Source organism: Eubalaena glacialis, chromosome 1 (genome assembly GCF_028564815.1).
Source record: "Eubalaena glacialis isolate mEubGla1 chromosome 1, mEubGla1.1.hap2.+ XY, whole genome shotgun sequence".
Taxonomy (NCBI): domain Eukaryota; kingdom Metazoa; phylum Chordata; class Mammalia; order Artiodactyla; family Balaenidae; genus Eubalaena; species Eubalaena glacialis.
In genome coordinates, this window is record NC_083716.1 from 196471208 (window position 1) to 196493831 (window position 22624).

Here is a 22624-nt window from a genome sequence, read left to right on the forward strand (position 1 = left end):
AGTAAAACCATGCTATCATGATGTTTGTAGTTATAAATTTCATGTGGAGCACTAAACAGGCCAAAAAAAGACTTGATAAAATTAGTAAATGGATTTGCATATATGTGTGTGTGTGTGTGTGTGTATGGTATAAAATGGAAATAATTTAAGTTGAAGTGTTGTGCAGGAGTACAGTGCCCCAAGTACACTCTACTTAATATAAGAGTATACTTAGAATATACTTATGTTTAATATAAGAATATACTATTTACTATAAGAATACATATAAATAAGAATATATAAGAATACATACTGATACTCAGCAGTTATTGTATGCTAAAGGCAATATCTCATTTACTTTAGCTCACAACAACCCTAATGGATAGGTTCTTTTATCCTTATTATTCATATGAAGGAACTAAAGTTCAGAAAGGTTAAGTTACTCATCCAGTGTCATGTAGCTAGTAAGTGGTGGTGGAATCGGAACACAAGTGCAGGTCTTTCTAATTCCAAAGCCCTATCTCCTGTCCTTTGAACTGGTAAAGGAGAAATCACAAGTCAGCATGGAAGAATTCTGCAGAAATTCAGGTTGGGAATTTACTTTGGATTTTTACCACATTACATATAACAAAATAAATTCCAGATGGGATAGAGAGTTAAATTTAAAAAACAAAAGAAACAATAAAATAAAGCTTTAGAAAACTAGAGGGTAGATTTGAGTACTTCTCAAATCTCTAAAGGAGAATGTCTATTTGAATTGTATAGTAATAGAAGAAATCACAAAGTAAAATATAAGTATATACAACTATAGTATACAAAATTAAAAATTATTTTGATTATCAAAACAAAAGTATAAATTGGCAACAATTAAGAAAACAACACCCAGTATTGGCAAGGAAAACTGTCATATATTGCTTATGATACAATAAAGCAATAAAGGCCCTTGAGTAACATATGTAAAGGACATAAAAATGTTCATCCCTTTGCACTAATTCTACTTCTGGGAACCTATTGTATTAGATCATCTAAACTATGGAAAATGCTGTCTCCATGAAAATATTTTTGCAGTGTTTTTCATAAAACCAAAAATAAGGCAAATAATCTCAAGGTCCAATATGAAGATAGTGATTAAATTGTCACACCACCAGATGAAATGTTATATAATCATTATTATCAATGATCATAAAATCTATGTTCCAGTGTAAAACACTGTGGATGTATAAACTTTTTAATCTTTTTCATTTATGTTTTTATTGAGGTTACAACTGTAGAAATAAGGTAATTGTACCTTGAGAGACTGAAATGAAGTATTGTGCATTAAAATCTTAATCATGATTATTCAGGTAATAGGATTAAGGTGGATTTCTTTACTTCATTTTCTGAGTTTTTGATAATATGGTTATTTTAAAGTAAAAAGGACATATTCTTTGACCCACAGGATGGGTTTCCAGATTTCCAGGACTCCGTGCAGACACTCTTCCAGCAGGCTAAAGCTAAGAGTGAGGAACTCGCTGCTCTTAGTTCACAGGTAACGTCAACCACCAGTTACTATTTCATAACAGCATCTGTAGGTTAAAAAACAAATGGCTGCTTCGACTAGCTTCAGTTTTAAATTCAGTTTCATCCAAAGACTGAATTTATTTCTGGTTGTTTTTACAATGTCATCTGATCCACAGCTGTATCAATAAGATAGCAGTATCAACTAGGTTTAGTTTGCTTTGTGAGCAGAACCCGACATCTGCTACTTATTTATTCTTTGAAGTTTTGTAGGAATTAATACAGATTCTCTACTTAAGAAAGAAGCAACTTGATACCAGGAAAACAGCCATGTTGATTATGTGTGTAATACAACTTTGAGATAAAATGGTTCTAGTTCTCAATAAAATATTAATAGTCAACATTGTAGCTATTGTTGAATCATTTCAATTCATGTATAATGAAAAATTAGTATGTAGCTTCAGGTGCTTTGCTGCTAAGTTATTTAATCGTGTACACAGAAATTAACATTTTAAAAAGTCATTTTTGCCTTTTAGAAAGTACTGTAAGTTTTATTCCTGTTGATCTTCTCACTAGTGACTGCTTTTGGTCAGATTTAGTAGTGCCAAGTTTTGTGTTTTCATGTTAAGAGGATGAAAAATACATTTCCCCCTCAGAAATCTTATTGAAATTCTATTAATTAATTAGTAACAAATTTAAATGAATTGAAGTTATGGTTCCTTTTGATCTCATTTATTTATTTATTTTTAACATCTTTATTGGAGTATAATTGCTTTACAATGGTGTGTTAGTTTCTGCTGTGTAACAAAGTGAATCAGCTATACGTATACATACATCCCCATATCCCCTCCCTCTTGCGTCTCCCTCCCACCCTCCCTATCCCACCCCTCTAGGTGGTCACAAAGCACCAAGCTGATCTCCCTGTGCTATGTGGCTGCTTCCCACTAGCTAGCTGTTTTACATTTGGTGGTGCATATATGTCCATGCCACTCTCTCACTTCATCCCAGCTTACCCTTCCCCCTCCCCGTGTCCTCAAGTCCATTCTCTACGTCTGCGTCTTTATTCCTGTCCTGCCCCTAGGTTCTTCAGAACCTTTTTTTTAGATTCCATATATATGTGTTAGCATACGGTATTTATTTTTCTCTTTCTGACTTACTTCACTCTGTATGACAGACTCTAGGTCCATCCACCTCACTACAAATAACTCAATTTCATTTCTTTTTATGGCTGAGTAATATTCCATTGTATATATGTGCCACATCTTCTTTATCCATTCGTTTATTTGATTCAGAATAATAGTATAAGCTTTTGTCCTATTCTATGAGTTAATATATTTCACCTATTGATTTTTACTACTGTGAATCAGGATTGTTTGTAACATATATATAGTTTTATATAGTAGATGCCTTGTATTGCTCTTCTATATAGCATGGCAGTGATTCCTATCTGTGTATTTTGACTATTACCTCGGAAGAATATCACTGCTTTGACTATCATAGGTATTATCACACATAGGTAATTTAGAGCAGTGCATAGAGAAGGGACTTAGAGAACACATGCAGAGATAAATTTATATGTCAGCCAACTAATTGTGTACTTTAAAACATGTCTTTTTATGATGGGTTGGAAAATACTTCAGTTTCATTCCATGATGAAGGTGAAGATCCTCGTCGGCACTGATGTTTTTCTGCATAATTTGCATTGCTTAATTTTAGAGGGAGGTGTGTTTGTCTTGTTCTTCTAGACAGCCGTTTTACACCTTTTCTCCCCCAAATATACTGTCATCATATCAGAGTTTGTGTACTGGCAGATCCTAAAATAAAAATGCCAAGACTTCGCCCTGTGTTTTAGAAGCAGTTTATAACAGATGTTGCTGTTGCTCTGAGGTTCCTTTTTTAAAAAATCTTTAAAAGGACTCGGTATCTTAGAAAACAAAGCTAAGGTTATTTTGCTTTTGAGCTAGAATGGAATTCTCTTTATAGGATTGAGCAGAAAGCTTTTTTCCTTTCGTACAAAATCTAACATTCTGTGTTTTAACATGATGATATAGACATCAGTGCATATTTATGGAACGTGTATACCACATGAAGTATGAACTAATTTTAATGACTACTAAATATATTTGCTGCAGTCTGAAATTGGCATCTTTAAACCATTAAAAAATCTAGAATGTTTTAGTTACTTTATTTTCACTTTACTTACTAGCAGCCTGAAAAGGTGATGGCAAAGCAGATGGAGTTCCTTTGCACCCAAGCTGGCTATGACAGACTGCAGCATGCTGAAAGAAGACTGTGTGCAGGACTTTACAGGCAAAGCTCAGAAGAGCACAGCCCTAATGGCTTGACTTCTGATAATGCTGATGGACAAGGTACATCTTTCGAGTGACCCACACCTTTAGAGCCAGCTACTCTGTGTACTTCAAAGGGAAACAAAAAATTGCTGATTTTTTAAACTTGATATTTTATGGAGATTATTTTATAGGTTCTCTATCAAAATTAATTTTTAAATTGTCCCTTTTTCTAAAAAGGAAAGAATTCTTCCTGCAAATATAACTTGTAGAGTTTTTTTTTAACCTTATTATCCCTAAACAATAGCTGGCACATGTGATTGACATGTATTTTGTAGAGGGTGGATGGGAATGGGAGATGTAAACAGTACAGATCATTTTTCCTGAAGAAATGGATTCCATGGGAGATGTTTATCATTTTTTAAAAGATTAAAACTTTGGATTTTTTTAGACTTCATAAACAGATTTGTCTGAAATTTATAACATTTGGTTCCTAAGAGAATGTGGTGACTGCTTCTAATGTACTATGACAGAGTACAGAGATTTGAAGAGACAGTATAAGAATGGAGAGACTTGTAGAAATTTTGTCTTCTTTCAAGCTTCACATTGGCCTGTAGTCCCTATGAAAATATTTTGTGTGGTGTATACTTTGGAAATTGTTCTCTTAAACTCAGGTGTAGAAAGTTTTGATTCATGAGCATTTTTACCATTTTAAAAATTATTTCATTTTTTTTGTATCCACATGTGAAGAAAATCCCAAGTCATTGTCATTCACTCATTCAACAAATATTTTTTTAGTATCTCCTATGTGCCAGGCACACTTCTAGGCACTGAAAATGCAGCAGTGAATAAGATAAAGTCCCTGCTCCCTTGGAGTTTGCACTTGAGTGGAGGGAGATGTATAGCATATAGGTATAGAAATAGATCCTCTAGTTTCAAGTAGTGATAGTGTTTGAAGAAAAACAATTTTGTAGGACTTTTTTTTTTATGTATTATTATACTTTTTTCAGAGAGTGGTTACTGTAGTCAAAAAAATAAGATTTCTTTCTAAGTAAGAATACCATCTTAACCAGCATTCTTCAACTATAGAGTAAAACATTACACATCAGCATATCAGAGTACTGGCAAAGAACGTTCTTCCTTTTTAAAATATTACAGAAACTTTGTAGTGGAAGTCTTGTTTAACTTCTCCAGTCATCCTTGACAGTTAAGACTGGAGTTAAGGAACTTCCCTGGTGGCGCAGTGGTTAAGAATCCGCCTGCCAGTGCAGGGGACACGGGTTCGAGCCCTGGTCCGGGGAGATCCCACATGCCATGGAGCAACTAAGCCCATGCGCCACAACTGCTAAGCCTGTGCTCTAGAGCCTATGAGCCACAACTACTGAGGCCCTTGCGCCTGGAGCCCATGCTCTGCAACAAGAGAAGCCACCACAAGAAGCCCGCGCACTGCAATGAAGAGTAGCCCCCGCTCGCCACAACCAGAGAAAGCCTGTGCGCAGGCAGTGAAGACCCAACACAGTCAAAAATAAATTAATTAATTAGTTAATTTTTTTTAAAAAAAAGACTGGAGTTAAGATGCAAAGGCATTAATGAAAGATTTGATGCCTCTGATATGTGACCCCAGGATAATCCAGTGTAGGGCAACAATTTCCGAAGTATGATGGATTTAGGTTTATGATAGAGTATGATTTGGCATATGAAACCTTTTTTACCATATCTGTTCTAATTACATTTTTTCGTGGATTTGCCATAGGTTTTGTTGTTGTTGTTCTAGTAATGGGCAGTTGGCTTGAAGCCATCTCTGTCTCTGTAGTATTTGTTGTTATGTGGTTAATGACCTGCCTTGGTAAAATGGTTGCACTAGTAAGAAAATGCTCTACAGAGGTGATGCATTATCTGCCAGAGTTGGAGTGCATACTGGAAATCTCAGTCTTTTGTTTAGTTTGTGATTAGCTCTTCAAAATGTCCTGGCAGAATGGTAAATCTTGAGACTAGTATGAGTTGCCATTTTCCTCCTAAACTATTATTGTAGATATTTCTCCAGCTATTTAAATTCTTCAGTGCCTGTTGACTTTCCTTACTTATTTCCTAAGGAGTGTTCAGACGATTTGTGAAAACTTATTTTTAAGAAAAACCATGATGTGTCTTTAATTACTCATATTGCTTTTTTTTCTTTTCATTAGGCGAAAGACCTTTGAACCTCCGAATGCCTAGTTTACAGAACAGACAACTCCATCATTTTGTGGTGGATGGGGAACTGAGTAGACATTACTCCAGTGAGGCGAAGTCCCACTCATCAGGTGAGAATGTGGGATGTGATTAGAGGGAGTAATATTTGAATAAAACATCTTTCTATTCTAATCTCTTAACTTCCACTGTCCCCCTCCTTAAAAAAGGGTCATTACTAATAATGTTACTAGTCCGTTTTCTCCCCTTGGAAATAATAGATTGCCATATTAATAGCCAGTCTTTTTGAGAACATGATATTCCAAAGGACTGACAGGGAAAAGCTCTTGAAGATTGAGATAATTTTGATTAGCTATTACATGAATGGTGACTTTATACACAATTCTGAACCAGATAATAAATGGCTGGTTTCAGGTATGTAATTCCCTTTTCCAGCCTTTCATAATATGAAATTGGTGGACTGTATGTTTGCTGTCCTGCTAAGAAAACCTTGTGTACCCAAATCTAAACTTTTCATGCAGCTGCATTTGGGGGATGATATTTGTATTTCAGAAGTAAACTGAACTCCATAAAAGGACAAGCTGTTCCTTATTATAGTTTGGTGTTTTCATGTTTTTATCCAAGTAAAGTGAGTTATACAGACTTAAAGTATTAGACACCAACACCATTTGAAAGAATCTGGTATCATCCAATCTTTGAGTTAAAGTAACTTTAGGAGTTACTTGAAGTCAGTTGTTTCATCTGTAAAACAGAAATAATTTCTGCCTCATAGAATAGTTATGAGGATTAAACAAGATAGCCTATATGAATTGCCTGGCTGATAGGAACTCAGTAAATGGTAGCTACTATTTTTATTCCTTTTCTTAAGCTGAATTTCTGTATAGAGAGGGAAATTCATAAAGTGAACTGCCTAATTTCAGATAAGCTATTAATGTTGGTTACTTTTCTAGAATCCTTTTTAAAGTGTGTGGGTGTGTGTGTGTGTATCCCCCAGTATTAGTACTTCATGTAAATATTACATTTTATTGTCATTCTGTAGTATTTGTTTGAGGTTGAAATAATTATTCATGTAACTCGGAGGAATGAGTCCTTAAGAAAATAGAATCTTCATTCTTTTATCCCTGTTTCTCCCACCTTAAGGTTTCATGGCTAGAGAAACTTTTAAAAATAGTTCATGTTTAAACATGGAAGTTGTTTTTCTGCCTCATGTCTTCATTGATAGTAAATATTTTAGACAGTAACTTTGTTGTATACGAGTGACCAGTTTTATTTTATATATTTTATGTATCACTTTGGACCAAGCATTAAATAAAAATCAGTAGGTTCTATATGCTGTGTGCTTTACATACATTTTATGATTTAAGTCTCATATCACCCTGTATAGATACTATCCCCATTTTATAGATGGAGACACTAAGGCTTAGAGAGGTGTGTAATTTGCCCAGAGATGTATACAGCTAGTAATTGGCAGAAATGGAATATAAATCCAGAATCCAAACTCTTAACCTCAACTCTGTAAACATAAAAATTTTATATGGAATTGCAGAGTCATGAATAGTTGATACTGCTTGCTTTGGAGTTTGGGGGTTTGTTTATAAGTTTGTTTGAGTTTGTTTTTTTGTGACCATTGATTTAAAGTATCAATACATTTTGTGTTTCTCTTTTTATTCAGAGAGCCTGGGGATTTTAAAAGACTACCCTCACTCAGCTTTTACTTTAGAAAAGAAAGTCATCAAAACAGAGCCTGAAGATTCAAGATAGCTATGATTCTCCCACTGTTCTCTGGAAATGGCATCAGATTTAAGGATAATGCTCCATCATAGAAATAAGCCTTAATAACCAATGTTGCCTCATTCAGCACAAACAGATTTCATAGCCAAAGCTTAAGGACTGATACAGTAATCTGTGGAAACCAGGAAGACAAAACTACAGCCACAAAAGAAAATTAAGAGAATGTTACAATCTGTAACAGAAATACTGATCCACATTCCTCTGTAAGTCATTTTATGTGGAAAGGCTTACAAATTAATATTGTAAGCATTAATTATTTAAGAATGTACAATGTATTTGTATAATTTATAGAAGTAAAATCTAGATGTTGAGACCTGTTTGGGCCAATAGGTGTGGATACAGTTTATCTTACTTGAAATTTCATTGTCTACTTTGTGTGTTTTGCATAAATATTATTGTATATCAGAGTTTAGAATCTTTGCAGTCATAAAAAAGAAAGTTTAAGTGATGTAGTTATTGGCAAAGTTGCAATGACTTTGGAAAAATGGAAAGCAAATACTCAATTTAAGTCAGGAAAATGTTGTAGATTTAATATCTGATAAAACTGATTTTGTTTAATAGGAAATGTGTCATTTCTTAGTAGTCAAATGCCATTTTTACTGGCTTAATTAGGCACATAGTTAACAAATACTGGAGTAAGGTCAAAAAAATGAGCAATAGAGTAGAAAAACCTCTCTTACCTAGTTGACCCAGGTTGCATTTTATAATAGCTACTTAAGGTATAACAAAAATAGGAAGCTATTAGTTGGACAGAGAACTAGAAACAAGTGGACAGATGTGTAAAAGCCTTGACTTAAAATTATTTCAGAATGTGTTATATAGATTAAGACATAGTAAGTTAACCCTAAATGTGATAAGGATGGTGACTGTTAACAAAGGCTATAATATATAGTAGAGTAAGTACTGTTTTATATCCAGAAATTCTCTACGCACCAGAGTCAGAGAAGCTAGATGGCTCTCCCTGGGGAATGTCTTCCCATGCAGACCATCACAAGTTTAGACAATCAGTGCATCCACATTTGCAGGCATATTTCTATGGAGGTTTAGTTGACACATATTATTTATTTTACAATTTCATTTTCGTATACTTTTCAGATTTATGAATGCAGTTTTTTCTTAAAACTCATTTTAACTTGAAAATCTGTTTTAATTCTCCCTATTTAATTAATGGGTTGTATGCCTATGTATGAGGGTATGCTTAAATGTTAATAACATACTTGCATACTTACTAGAATTTCACATTGGAATCCATAGTGAAAAACAAATACTACTTCTACCAATTTACATTTTTTCTGTTGGTTTACGAGAAGATGTTTGACAGCTTTACCTACTTCCTCCAGATTCATCTAAACCCAGATATTGCTGAGAAGAGTGTATTGACTTGGAATATGTGTTTTTTGTGTTGTTTTCGGTTCTGCTCTAGGTCATAACTATGTAAAAAATATTAAGTTATAATCTGTTATACTAAAATTCATCAGCCAAATGTTAGATGAAATGTCTGCACTGTAGTCTCTGATCACTGTCACATATATAATTCCTTTTTCATTTTGATTTGTAGAATAGCTTTACAGTAGAAACACCAGTAAACAACTTTTATACTATTAAAAGGCTTTTTTCCCTTCCTAAATGTTTTAATTGTACCATAGTGTTTTGCCCACTGAAGAAGCTTTTTATGGACCTTGCAACTTTGTTGCTAGCTTGAGGTTGATTATTGTGATTGTATTGTTCACTGTGCGTAGAAATAGTATGAATACAATTTACATAGATTGTTCAGTTTTTAATATTAGCCATAGAACTGGTTAGTATCTCAGTAGTTTCATGAAACGTTTCCTGTATTCTAATCTATTTTGAGAAATTCTGTGGGTTTTTTTAAAATTGTGTCTATGGTTCAAGTTTGTAGATTTTAATAAGCAAAAATTTTTAAAGATGTGGTAATCTTCCAACTAATATTTATCTGTCTTTCATGACCGCACAAACTGCATCTTTAAATCCATAAATAAGTTTCCTTAAGTATCATACTTTTCTGGTCTTTCATGCTTAGTGATAAGGGGGAAGCACAAGAAAAATTTCAGTAGAATACAGTTTTTATTTTGTAAACACTAATGTATTAAACTTGCTATACATTGAAGCAAATAATATATATTTTTATTTGAATTGTATATATGAATTGGATGTTATAACTAGTTGATTTTTTTCATTGTGTTAGAGGTATTTTCACTGAACAAGGTCAATTGGTTACCTCAGTATTACAACCAATATAGTCCAAGGGACCATTTCTCCCCAAGTCTGTTTTGTACTTTATTACGTGAAGTCTGCGTTTCTGTGACTATTAAAGCTGTTGGTGAGGTGGGATGAGTGCAGTTGCTTCCTGTGGCAATAAAGACTTTGTGTGCCCCACGTATCTCTGTTTATAGAGCTTTCTGCATAGCACTCCTCACAGTACTATTAGCCTACCTGTCTCCCCTCTCTCATTTGGTCTGCGCTTGAGTGTTAGGGGCCAGGGGCTTATACCTTAAGACTAAATATTATTGTCAGCTACCTTCATTTTTATGAAGTTATTTGGCAGACAGGTACTCTGGTCTGTCAGAGAGAGAATTTGGTTTATTTTGTTCTCACTTAAGAGAATGTTACAAAGACATTTTGAAAACTACCCACCGTGTCTAACCAACTAAATTAATAAATAAAAGGGGGAACATTAGGATTTAACATTCATGATATCCTAATATTTGCAAAGTGTTAATGTGATTTGGTCTCAGTATTAAGGGCTAATTATATGAAATTCAACTAACCTGTGGTAGAGAATTAGCAGAAGCTTTGCAACAAAATTGTAATTGATGAGTTTGGTAGATTAATAAAGAGCTTCAGTGCTGAGCCACGCACTCAGGTGAGGGTGGAGGCCACAGAAGAAATATAAGACATGATCTTTGCCCTTTGGGAACCCAATACCTAGTTGAATGGGAACTATTACCACTCAGATAAAATCCAAATTTCAGTGTGTTACAGAGGGATGAATAAGGAACTGACATTTACTGAACACAGAACTGCATTCTGTGTGCAGTAGGCATTATGGTAGTAGATACTTTACAGGTGAAAGCACATTTAGTGAGTGAGACTCGAAATCAGCCAGGACTGGAATAGTTAACAGAAAGAGGTGGGGTGTGCTTATAAAGTCATAATGGTAGTATATTTCACCTTGAGGTCACTTTTTAAAAAATTATTAAGCTGAATGCTTGAAAATAATGCTTGCCATGAATAATCATTCTTTTGACAGTCCCGTTGAACCTGTCAGAAGGCAGGGGGAAACAAGTGCTTTTTCCTGTCCTTAATTAGTAAAACCACTTGGGTAAAAGCTTTAAGATTTGGTGATTATGAGCACCTAGTGTACCTTTACAATTATAGTTGATGGTATTGAAAGACTTGAAACCTAAATAAGCATGCAAGGAATTTCCTAACATATGGTCTGCTCACTTGGCTACTCAAATGTTTTAAGTATTACTGACACAGTACCCATTTTACTGGTGACTTCACTTAATACTGCACTGAGTCTTCAAAAGAAAATCAACAAGACATTAACCTAATGAAACTAGGAGGTCTATCTCTTATAGGAAATGAATTCAGTTAGTAAAAAGCTGAAGTTAGAATTGAGCAAACGTGTTGTGTTTGTAACAGCTTGAAGCATAAGACCAAATATGGTAGCTGCTATTTAACTAAAAACTAACTTATGGTCCAGCTGTGTGCATGGGTGGTGTTTCAGGGAATACAGGCTTATTTATTTGTTATTATCTGTGGGTGTTCTCATAAATGAGATTCTCAAGTGGGCCTCCAAAGTTAATAAAAGAATGATCCAATGTCCAGAAATTTGTTTTTATTGTAAATATGTTTAATCTCAAAAATCCTTCCTGTTGACTGTTTCTTTAGTGACTCTATGATTCTTATTTTACATAGAAGTGATCAAAAGCTAAATGCCAGTGTTTTTCTTACTTTCTGAGTATTCAGCAGTTAAAGCTTTAAAACCTCTTCTCTGGCCTTTGTTTCTACTAACCTACGAAATTTTTTTAAAAAGGAAAAAAACACCTCTATGGTGTTTTAAATTTTTTATGCAGAGCTAATCAGAAATTTATTTTGTAAGTTCACAATCAACTGATAAAGTTAGAATCCAAAAACTTAACTGTGTTTAACTTTTTAAGTTCAACTTATAAATAAATCTTTTTCTATCCATAAATTTATTTTTAAATTTTTATTATAGTTGCTTTACAATGTTGTGTTAGTTTCTACTGCACAGCAAAGTGAATCAGCTATATGTATACATCTATCCCCTCTTTTTTGGATTTCCTTCCCATTTAGGTCACCACAGAGCATTGAGTAGAGTTCCCTGTGCTATACAGTAGGTTCTCATTAGTTATCTATTTTATACATAGTATCAATAGCAATATTAAGGGAACTATGAATAATGGTTGATTCCATTTACAAAATTGGTTAAGATCCTTTATATTTTTATTCTTTCATATTCTTCCTGTCTACTAAGGGCCACAACATTTTGAAGTATTAAAACAATATCCTATTGAATTCTGGGTCTCCTGGTTGTGTCTGTTTGGTCACAGTTTCCAAGGTTTTATTATTCTGACAGCTAAATAATCTACTTCCAAGTATTGCTCCCAATAAGGTTAAAGGTCTATGCTTTACCAGTTTATCTTCAGTTAAAGGAAATTTTTATGACATTTTTGTAGCAATTGCATAAAACTTGCAAGAGAAATGCGAGTTTTGTGATTCATCAGAAACGAATCACAAAAAATGCTGATCTTAGTTTTATTTCAACATCCATATCAAATGTTTAGTTATGATCCTTTTTCTCTTGCCTCTAATTTTTTTTACTGTATTATACAATTGCTGTCTGTTTAAGTTTTCCAGTGTAACTTCTCAAAAGAATTGACTTCTTCACAATCTCGGAAATGGAGTTAATTGAATGCTGCCATCAAACATAATATTGCAAAATGCAGATTAAGTACATGTAACACTGGTTTAAGATGGTAGCGCCAAACAAGTGTTACAATCAACCCGAGAATTTTTGTCATCAGCCTATTAAGAGTGACAAATTTTGTGAATTTCCTGGTAGTCCAAACAATTTGGTAATCAACCCAGGCTAGTTTTGCTGTGGGTGAGTACCAGTGACGGTATAAGTTAGATTGTGCTTCATATTTACACATTCTGAAACCTTATGAGTCATCTTTGCATTAAAAGCTTGCACCTCATAAATTTATGCTAAAAGTGCCGTGTTCAACACCCACACACAATCCTAAGCAAATAAGGCCATTCTCATGTAACTGTCACAGACACCCTCTGCTGACAGGTCACTAAGGCTCAAGTATGTAGGAAGGTATTTAAGTAGTGCACACGTAGGTGGAATCTTAGCGGTAACTGGCTCAGCAGAGGCATTTTATAATTTTCTGAGACTACCTACCATCCTCAACTGTGAACTGTTAAGCCAAACATCTGTGGTCTAGCCCCATGCCCTGCTATTTAGTATCCTTCCCAGAAGACAAAGTGATCTTTTTGGTAGCATGTTCTCATACTGTGGGTCCTCCAGAATCACATGATTTTAGTTATAATTCCAAAAAGGAGTACACACTTTCTACCCTCAGGTCTCTGACAACATAATGTAAGGATGTTTTCCATCAACAGTTAAAATGGATTAGGTCATCTTTTTCCTTTCTGAAATCAGCCAGTTATTCTATCATCAGAACATGCCCATACATTCATTGAGTGAATTTCTTCTGCATGCATCAGCTAATTCTCAAATTGGAGCACATCTTTCTGAGTTTTACTTATGGGAATACAGCTTGTGTAAAATAAGACAGACATATCACAGATATAACCAGGTACTTAACTCCAATTCTTAGAATATTAAAAAGCAATATCCACTTGTTAAAAAGATTAACATGGAAGGTGAAATAAATTTTAGGTTACCTAACTTATTCAAAGAGAAGAAAAAAATAATATATTGTAATATTTAAAAGTGAGGAGAGATAAAGATCTAATTTCCCAAGATTTTAACTATTATGTATATAATAGTTTATAGGAAAAATAAGTCACTTGTATGCTCCTTTATTAAAAGGACAACTAGTTGTGCTTTGCAAAGCACATGATCTAAAACTGAGGCTTATACTTCTAGTGACAGTTGTAGTAGTGCCATATATCAAATTTACCATTTTCTAGCACTGGGCTAACTGCTGTACATTTAATCCTCTCCACAACTCCAGGAGGTAATTATTATTACCCTCATTTTACAGATGAGGAAACGGAGGTCCCCAGATTAGGTAATTAGTTATCACACCCCTAGTAAGTAGTAACTTGGGCCAGTCCACTTGTTGGATGCCAGTCCATGTGCACCCTATCCTGTCAAATTTCCTCTCAACTGAGTGGCCTGTATTATATCAATGTTTAACACAATAAACACTTGGAAATGCAGATACAGCTTAACTATACACACATATAGAAACTACTGGGCCAAGACATGGAAAGAACCTAAATGTCCCTTGACAGAGTAATGGATAAAGAAGATGTGGTGTTTATATACAATGGAATATTACTCAGCCATAAAAAAAGAATGAACCAATGCCATTTGCCGCAACATGGATGGACCTAGAGATTACCACACTAAGTGAAGTAAGTCAGAAAGACAAATACCATATGGTATCACTTATATGTGGAATCTAAGATATGACACAAATGGGCTTCCCTGGTGGCACAGTGGTTAAGAATCCGCCTGCCAAGGCAGGGGACACGGGTTCAAGCCCTGGTCTGGGAAGATCCCACATGCCATGGAGCAACTAAGCCCGTGCGCCACAACTACTGAGCCTGCGCTCTAGAACCCACAAGTCACAACTGCTGAAGCCCATGCACCTAGAGCCCGTGCTCTGCAACAAGAGAAGCCACCGCAATGAGAAGCCTGCACACCACAATGAAGAGTAGCCCCCGCTCACCACAACTAAAGAAGCCTGTGCACAGCAATGAAGACCCAACGCAGCCAAAAATATAAATAAATAAATAAATAAATTTAAAACAAATAAATATGACACAAATGAACATATCTACAAAACAGACTCACAGATAAAGAGAACAGATGTGTGGTTGCCAAGGGGGAGGGGAGGTGGGGGAGGGGAGGTGGGGGAGGGGAGGATTGGGAGTTTGGGATTAGCAGATGCAATCTAGTATGTCTAGGATGGATAAACAACAAGGTCCTACTGTATAGCACAGGGAATTATATTCAGTATCCTGTGATAAACCATAATGGAAATGAATATGAAAAATATATAAATGTATAACTGAATCACTTTGCTGTACAGCAGAAATTCACTCAATATTGTAAATCAACTATACTTCAAGAAAATATTTTTTTTAAAAACTAGAAAAAATTATCAATAGTTATCTTGGTCAGAGTAGAAGGACATGCCTTCACTCCCTCTTGTGAGAGCACTGGAATCACAACTAACTGCTGAACAGTCATTGATAGGAAGACACTGGAACTCACCAAAAAAGATACCCCACATACAAAGACATAGGAGAAGCCACAATGAGACAGTAGGAGGGGCACAATCACAATAAAATCGAATCCCATAACTGCTGGGTGGGTGACTCACAAACTGGAGAAATCTTATATCACAGAAGTCCACCCACTGGAATGAAGGTTCTGAGCCCCATGTCAGGCTTCCCAACCTGGGGGTCCAGCAACGGGAGGAGGAACCTAGAGAATCAGACTTTGAAGTCTAGGGGATTTGACTGCAGGACTTTGACAGGACTGGGGGAAACAGAGACTCCACTATTGGAGGGCACACCCAAAGTAGTGTGTGCATCAGGACCCAGGGGAAGGAGCAGTGACCCCATAGGAGACTGAATCAGACCTACCTGCTAGTGTTGGAGGGTCTCCTGGAGAGGTGGGGGGTGGCTATGGCTCACTGCAGGGACAAGGACACTGGCAGCAGAAGTTCTGGGAAGTACTCCTTGGTGTGAGCCCTCCCAGAGTCTGCCATTAGCACCACCAAAGAGCCAGGTAGGCTCCAGTGCTGGGTCACCTCAAGCCAAACAGAGAGGGAACCCAGCCCCACTCATCAGCAGACAAGCGGATTAAAGATTTACTGAGCTCTGCCCACCAGAGCAACACCCAGCTCTACCCACCACCATTCCCTCCCATCAGGAAGCTTGCATAGCCTCATGCACCAGAGGGCAGACAGCAGAAGCAAGAAGAACTAAAATTCTGCAGCCTGTGGAATGAAAAACACATTCACAGAAAGATAGACAAAATGAAAAGGCAGAAGACTATGTACCAGATGAAGGAACAAGATAAAACCCCAGAAAAACAATTAAATGAAGTGGATATAGGCAACCTTCCAGAAAAAGAATTAGGAATAATGATAGTGAAGATGATCCAGGACCTCGGAAAAAGAATGGAGGCAAAGATTGAGAAGATGCAAGAAATGTTTAACACAGACCTAGAAGAATTAAAGGTCAAACACCTAGAAGAATTAAAGAACAAACAGACAGAGATGAACAATACAATAACTGAAATGAAAAATACACTAAAGGAATCAATAGCAGAATAACTGAGGCAGAAGAATGGATAAGTGACCTGGAAGACAATATGGTGGAATTCACAGCCGTGGAACAGAATAAAGAAAAAAAGAATGAAAAGAAATGAAGACAGCCTAAGAGACCTCTGGGACAACATTAAATGGAACAATATTTGCATTATAGGGGTCCCAGAAGGAGACGAGACAGAGAAAGGACCCGAGAAAATATTTGAAGAGATTATAGTCGAAAACGCCCCTAACATGGGAAAGGAAATAGCCACCCAAGTCCAGGAAGCGCAGACAGTCCCAGGCAGGATAAACCCAAGGAGAAAAACGCTGAGACAAATAGTAATCAAATTGACAAAAATTAAAGACAAAGAAAAATTATTAAAAGCGACAAGGGAAAAGCGACAAATAACATACAAGGGAACTCCCATAAGGTTAACAGCTGATTTCTCAGCACAAACTCTACAAGCCAGAAGGGAGTGGCACGATATGTTTAAAGGGACGAAAAGGAAGAACCTACAACCAAGATTACTCTGCCTGGCAAGGATCTCATTCAGACTCGATGGAGAAATAAAAAGCTTTACAGACAAGCAAAAGCTAAGAGAATTCAGCACCACCAAACCAGCTCTACAACAAACGCTAAAGGAACTTCTCTAAGTGGGAAACGCAAGAGAAGAAAAGGACCTACAAAAACAAACCCAAAACAATTAAGAAAATGGTCATAGGAACATACATATCGATAATTACCTTAAACGTGAATGGATTAAATGCTCCAACCAAAAGACACAGGCTTGTTGAATGGATACAAAAACAAGACCCATATATATGCTGTATACAAGAGACCCACTTCAGACCTAGGGACACATACAGACTGAAAGCGAGGGCATGGAAAAAGATATTCCATGCAAATGGAAATCAAAAGAAACCTAGAGTAGCAGTACTCATATCAGATAAAATAGACTTTAAAATAAAGAATGTTACAAGAGACAAGGAAGGACACTACATAATGATCAAGGGATCAAACCAAGAAGAAGATATAACAATTATAAATATATATGCACCCAACATAGGAGCACCTCAATACATAAGGCAACTGCTAACAGCTATAAAAGAGGAAATCGACAGTAACACAATAATAGTGGGGGACTTTAACCCCTCACTTACATCAATGGACAGATCATCCAAACAGAAAATTACTGAGGAAAGAGAAGCTTTAAATGACACAATAGACCAGATAGATTTAATTGATATTTATAGGACATTCCATCCAAAAACAGCAGATTACACTTTCTTCTCAAGTGTGCACGGAACATTCTCCAGGATAGATCACATCTTGGGTCACAGATCAAGCCTCAGTAAATTTAAGAAAACTGAAATCATATCAAGCATCTTTTCCGACCACAACGCTATGAGATTAGGAATCAATTACAGGGAAAAAAACCGAAGAAAACATAAACACATGGAGGCTAAACAATACCTTACTAAATAACCAAGAGATCACTGAAGAAATCAAAGGGTATATCAAAAAATACCTAGAGACAAATGCCAACGAAAACACGACGATCCGAAACCTATGGGATGCAACAAAAGTAGTTCTAAGAGGGAAGTTTATAGCTATACAATCCTACCTCAAGAAACTAGAAAAATCCCAAATAAACAATCTAACCTTACACCTAAAGGAACTAGAGAAAGAAGAACAAAGAAAACCCAAAGTTAGTAGGAGGAAAGAAATCATAAAGATCAGAGCAGAAATAAATGAAATAGAAACAAAGAAAACAATAGCAAAGATCAATAAAACTAAAAGCTGGTTCTTTGAGAAGATAAGCAAAATTGATAAACTCTAGCCAGACTCATCAAGAAAAAGAGGGAGGGGACTCAAATCAGTAAAATTAGAAATGAAAAAGGAGAAGTTACAACTGACACTGCAGAAATACAAAGGATTATAAGAGATTACTACAAGCAACTCTATGCCAATAAAATGGACAACCTGGAAGAAATGGACAAATTCTTAGAAAGGTATAACCTTCCAAGACTGAAGCAAGAAGAAATACAAAATACGAACAGACCAATCACAAGTAATGAAATTGAAACTGTGATTAAAATTCTTCCAACAAACAAAAGTTCAGGACCAGATGGCTTCACAGGTGAATTCTATCAAACATTTAGACAAGAGCTAACACCCATCCTTCTCAAATCTTTCAAAAAAATTGCAGAGGAAGGAACACTCCTAAATTCATTCTATGAGGCCACCATCACCCTGATACCAAAACTAGACAGAGATACTACAGAAAAAGAAAATTACAGACCAATATCACTGATGAATATAGATGCAAAAATCCTCAACAAAATACTAGCAAACAGAATCCAGCAACACATTAAAAGGATCATACACCATGATCAAGTGGGATTTATCCCAGGGATGCAAGGATTCTTCAATATACGCAAATCAATCAATGTGATACACCATATTAACAAATTGAAGAAGAAAAACCATATGATCATCTCAATAGATGCAGAAAAAGCTTTTGTCAAAATTTAACACCCATTTATGATAAAAACTCTCCAGAAAGTGGGCATAGAGGGAACCTACCTCAACATAATAAAGGCCATATATGATAAACCCATAGCAAACATCATTCTCAATGTTGAAAAACTGAAAGCATTTCCTCTCAGATCAGGAACAAGACAAGCAGGTCCACTCTCGCCACTATTATTCAACATAGTCTTGGAAGTCCTAGCCACAGCAATCAGAGAAGAAAAAGAAGTAACAGGAATCCAAATTGGAAAAGAAGAAGTAAAACTGTCACTGTTTGCAGATGCCATGATACTATACATAGAGAATCCTAAAGATGCCACCACAAAACTACTAGAGCTAATCAATGAATTTGGTAAAGTTGCAGGATACAAAATTAATGCACAGAGATCTCTTGCATTCCTATACATTAACAACGAAAGATCAGAAAGAGAAATTAAGGAAACAATCCCATTCACCACTACAACAAAAAGCATAAAATACCTAGGAATAAACTCACCTAAGGAGGTAAAAGACCTGTACTCAGAAAACTGTAAGACACTGATGAAAGAAATCAAAGATGACACAAACAGATGGAGAGATATTCCATGTTCTTGGATTGGAAGAATCAATATTGTGAAAATGACTATACTACCTAAAGCAATCTACAGATTCAATGCAATCCCTGTCAAATTACCAATGGCATTTTTTACAGAACTAGAACAAAAAACCTTAAAATTTGTATGGAGACACAAAAGACCCCGAATAGCCAAAGCAATCTTGAGGGGAAAAAATGGAGCTGGAGGAATCAGACTCCCTGACTTTAGACTATTCCACAAAGCTTCAGTAATCAAGACAATATAGTACTGGCACAAAAACAGAAATATAGATCAATGGAACAGGATAGAAAGCCCAGAGATAAACCCATGCACCTATGGTCAACTAATCTATGACAAAGGAGGTAAGGATATACAATGGAGAAAAGACAGTCTCTTCAATAAGTGGTGCTTGGGGGCTTCCCTGGTGGCGCAGTGGTTGGGAGTCTGCCTGCCAATGCAGGGGACATGGGTTCGAGCCCTGGTCCGAGAAGATCCCACATGCCATGGAGCGACTGAGCCCGTGTGCCACAACTACTGAGTCTGTGCTCTAGAGCCCACAAGCCACAACTACTGAAGCCCATGTGCCATAGCTGCTGAAGCCTGCACACCTAGAGCCCATGCTCTGCAACAGGAGAGGCCACCGCAATGAGAAGCCCGTGCACCGCAGTGAAGACTGGCCCCTGCTCTCAGCAACTAGAGAGGGCCTGCGTGCAGCGGCGAAGACACAAGGAAGACAAAAATTAAATCAATGAATAAATAAATAAATTTATTAAAAAAAGAAAAGTGGTGCTGGGAAATCTGGGCAGCTACATGTAAAAGAATGAAATTAGAACACTCCCTAACACCATACACAAAAATAAACTCAAAATGGATTAAAGACCTAAATGTAAGGCCAGACACTATAAAACTCTTAGAGGAAAACATAGGAAGAACACTCTTTGACATAAATCACAGCAAGATCTTTTTTGACCCACCTCCTAGAGTAATGGAAATAAAAACAAAAATAAAAGAATGGGACCTAATGAAACTTAAAAGCTTTTGCACAGCCAAGGAAACTATAAACAAGATGAAAAGACAACCTTCAAAATGGGAGAAAGTATTTGCAAATGAATCAACAAATAAAGGATTAATTTCCAAAATATATAAACAGCTCATGCAGCTCAATTTAAAAAAAACAAACAACCCAATCCAAAAATGGGCAGAAGACCTAAATAGACATCTCTCCAAAGAAGACATACAAATGTTCAAGAGGCACATGAAAAGCTGCTCCACATCACTAATTATTAGAGAAATGCAAATCAAAACTACAATGAGGTATCACCTCACACCAGTTAGAATGGGCATCATCAGAAAATCTACAAACAACACATTCTAGAGAGGGTGTGGAGAAAAGGGAACCCTCTTGCACTGTTGGTGGGAATATAAATTGATACAGACACTATGGAAAACAGTATGGAGATTCCTTAAAAAACTAAAAATAGAATTACCATATGACCCAGCAATCCCACTACTGGGCATATACACAGAGAAAACCATAATTCAAAAAAACACATGCACCCCAATGTTCACTGCAGCACTATTTACAATAGCCAGGTCATGGAAGCAACCTAAGTGTCCATCGACAGACAAATGGATAAAGAAGTTGTGGTACATATATACAATGGAATATTACTCAGCCATGAAAAGGAACGAAACTGGGTCATTTGTAGAGACATGGATGGACCTAGAGACTGTCATACAGAGTGAAGTCAGAAAGAGAAAAACAAATATCGTATATTAATGCATATATGTGGAATCTAGAAAAATGGTACAGATGAACCGGTTTGCAAGGCAGAAAAAAGAGACACATGTAGAGAACAAATGTATGGACACCAAGGATGGAAAGTTGGGGGCGGGGTGGTGGTGGGTTGAATTGGGAGATTTGGATTGACATATATACACTAATATATATAAAATAGATAACTAATAAGAACCTGCTGTATGAAAAATAAACAAATAAAACAAAATTTTAAAAATAGTTATCTTAAAATACTGGTAAATTCTCAGATGTAACAGTAATGTTAGTAAAATATTGTTTATGTTATATTTTTTTATAAAAGGAACTATTGGGCTATATGCATATGAGTATAGATCCACTGGTTAGTTGTTAGTGGTGTCTAGATTCCAGCAAAAGCTTCCTAAAGGAAGTAAGTGTCAAGCCATTCTGAAGGCAGCAGAGAAGTTAAGGGGCATTACACTGCTTTAGGGCTAGCACATATGAAAGGCCCGGGTTGGGGAGCAGAAAAGTCACATTCAGGTACCACTGGGAAATGTAATGGACTGGAGCAGAGAATTTAGATAAAAATTTAGAGATGAAACATCTAGAAAAAAAAATGCCCACTAAATGGAGTCTTTTGAAACTCATACAAAGTTCTCATTTAATTTGGGAAGCAATTAGGAGTTTTTGAGGAGGGGAGTGAAACAGTCCAAAAATGTTTGAAACAGGAAAAAGTAATATAAATCAGATCCTTAATATAAGGTATTCCAAGGAGCCTCCAAAAAGCTTGATTCTGGCTCTGACATGTGGAAAGACTGACTAGGATGCTGTTGCAGTGTTCAACCTTCAGGTGGTCAAACTAAACGCGAGCAGTGAGAATAAGGAGCAAGGGGAATAATAGTTAAGGCTGTCCAATCATTCAATAATTCATTAATTCAGCAAACATTTGTTAAGCCACCTGCTTAAAAATATCCAGGTACAGTGTTAGGAACTGGGGATGAAAAGATCATAAGACATGGTCCCCCCCTTTGAGAGATACTCACTGTCTAGCAGAGGAAGACAGTGATGGTTGTTGATGATGAATTGGCAGGACTTGATAATAGACTAAAATAAATGTCTGGCTCATGTGAAGGGAACATATTGGTCAACTGGATAAAAAATTATCCATGTTTGTGGCCCTGGGAAAAGGAGGGAATAGTAATTCTGTAAAGTAATTACTGTAAAGTAATTCCACTTTACAGAGGAATTTAGGAAGGAAAGTGAGTTTTGGTGTTCAATAATATTTTGTTTCAGACAGGTTCAATTTGGAAGTTGTTGGTATATGCGAGAGCGCTGCCCTGCAGGCAGCAAGAAATATCAAACCAATGATAATGATGGTCTAAGCTGGAGTGGATTTTTGAGAATTTAAAGTCATTTTCCTAGAGAGACTCCAACAAGAGCAAAGT

The 22624-nt window shown here is 36.1% G+C and overlaps 1 protein-coding gene and 1 long non-coding RNA gene across 5 annotated transcripts in view; one reads left to right on the plus strand and one right to left on the minus strand.

Moving 5' to 3' along the window:
• NAB1 (NGFI-A binding protein 1) overlaps positions 1–10143 on the plus strand; it is a 43589-nt gene extending 33446 nt beyond the window's left edge. For 2 of the 3 annotated variants that reach the window (XM_061185844.1, XM_061185836.1), the window contains 4 exons: positions 1418–1507; positions 3683–3845; positions 5948–6064; positions 7624–10143. In XM_061185844.1, the coding sequence (XP_061041827.1) occupies positions 1418–1507; positions 3683–3845; positions 5948–6064; positions 7624–7712 (459 nt within the window). In that variant the 3' untranslated portion in view covers positions 7713–10143. The remainder of the gene's footprint in view (positions 1–1417; positions 1508–3682; positions 3846–5947; positions 6065–7623) is intronic. The other variant, XM_061185853.1, reaches the window with a different exon arrangement.
• The window catches only part of LOC133088075 (uncharacterized), a 252236-nt gene that overhangs the window by 27424 nt on the left and 202188 nt on the right, over positions 1–22624 (minus strand). The window lies entirely within an intron of this gene.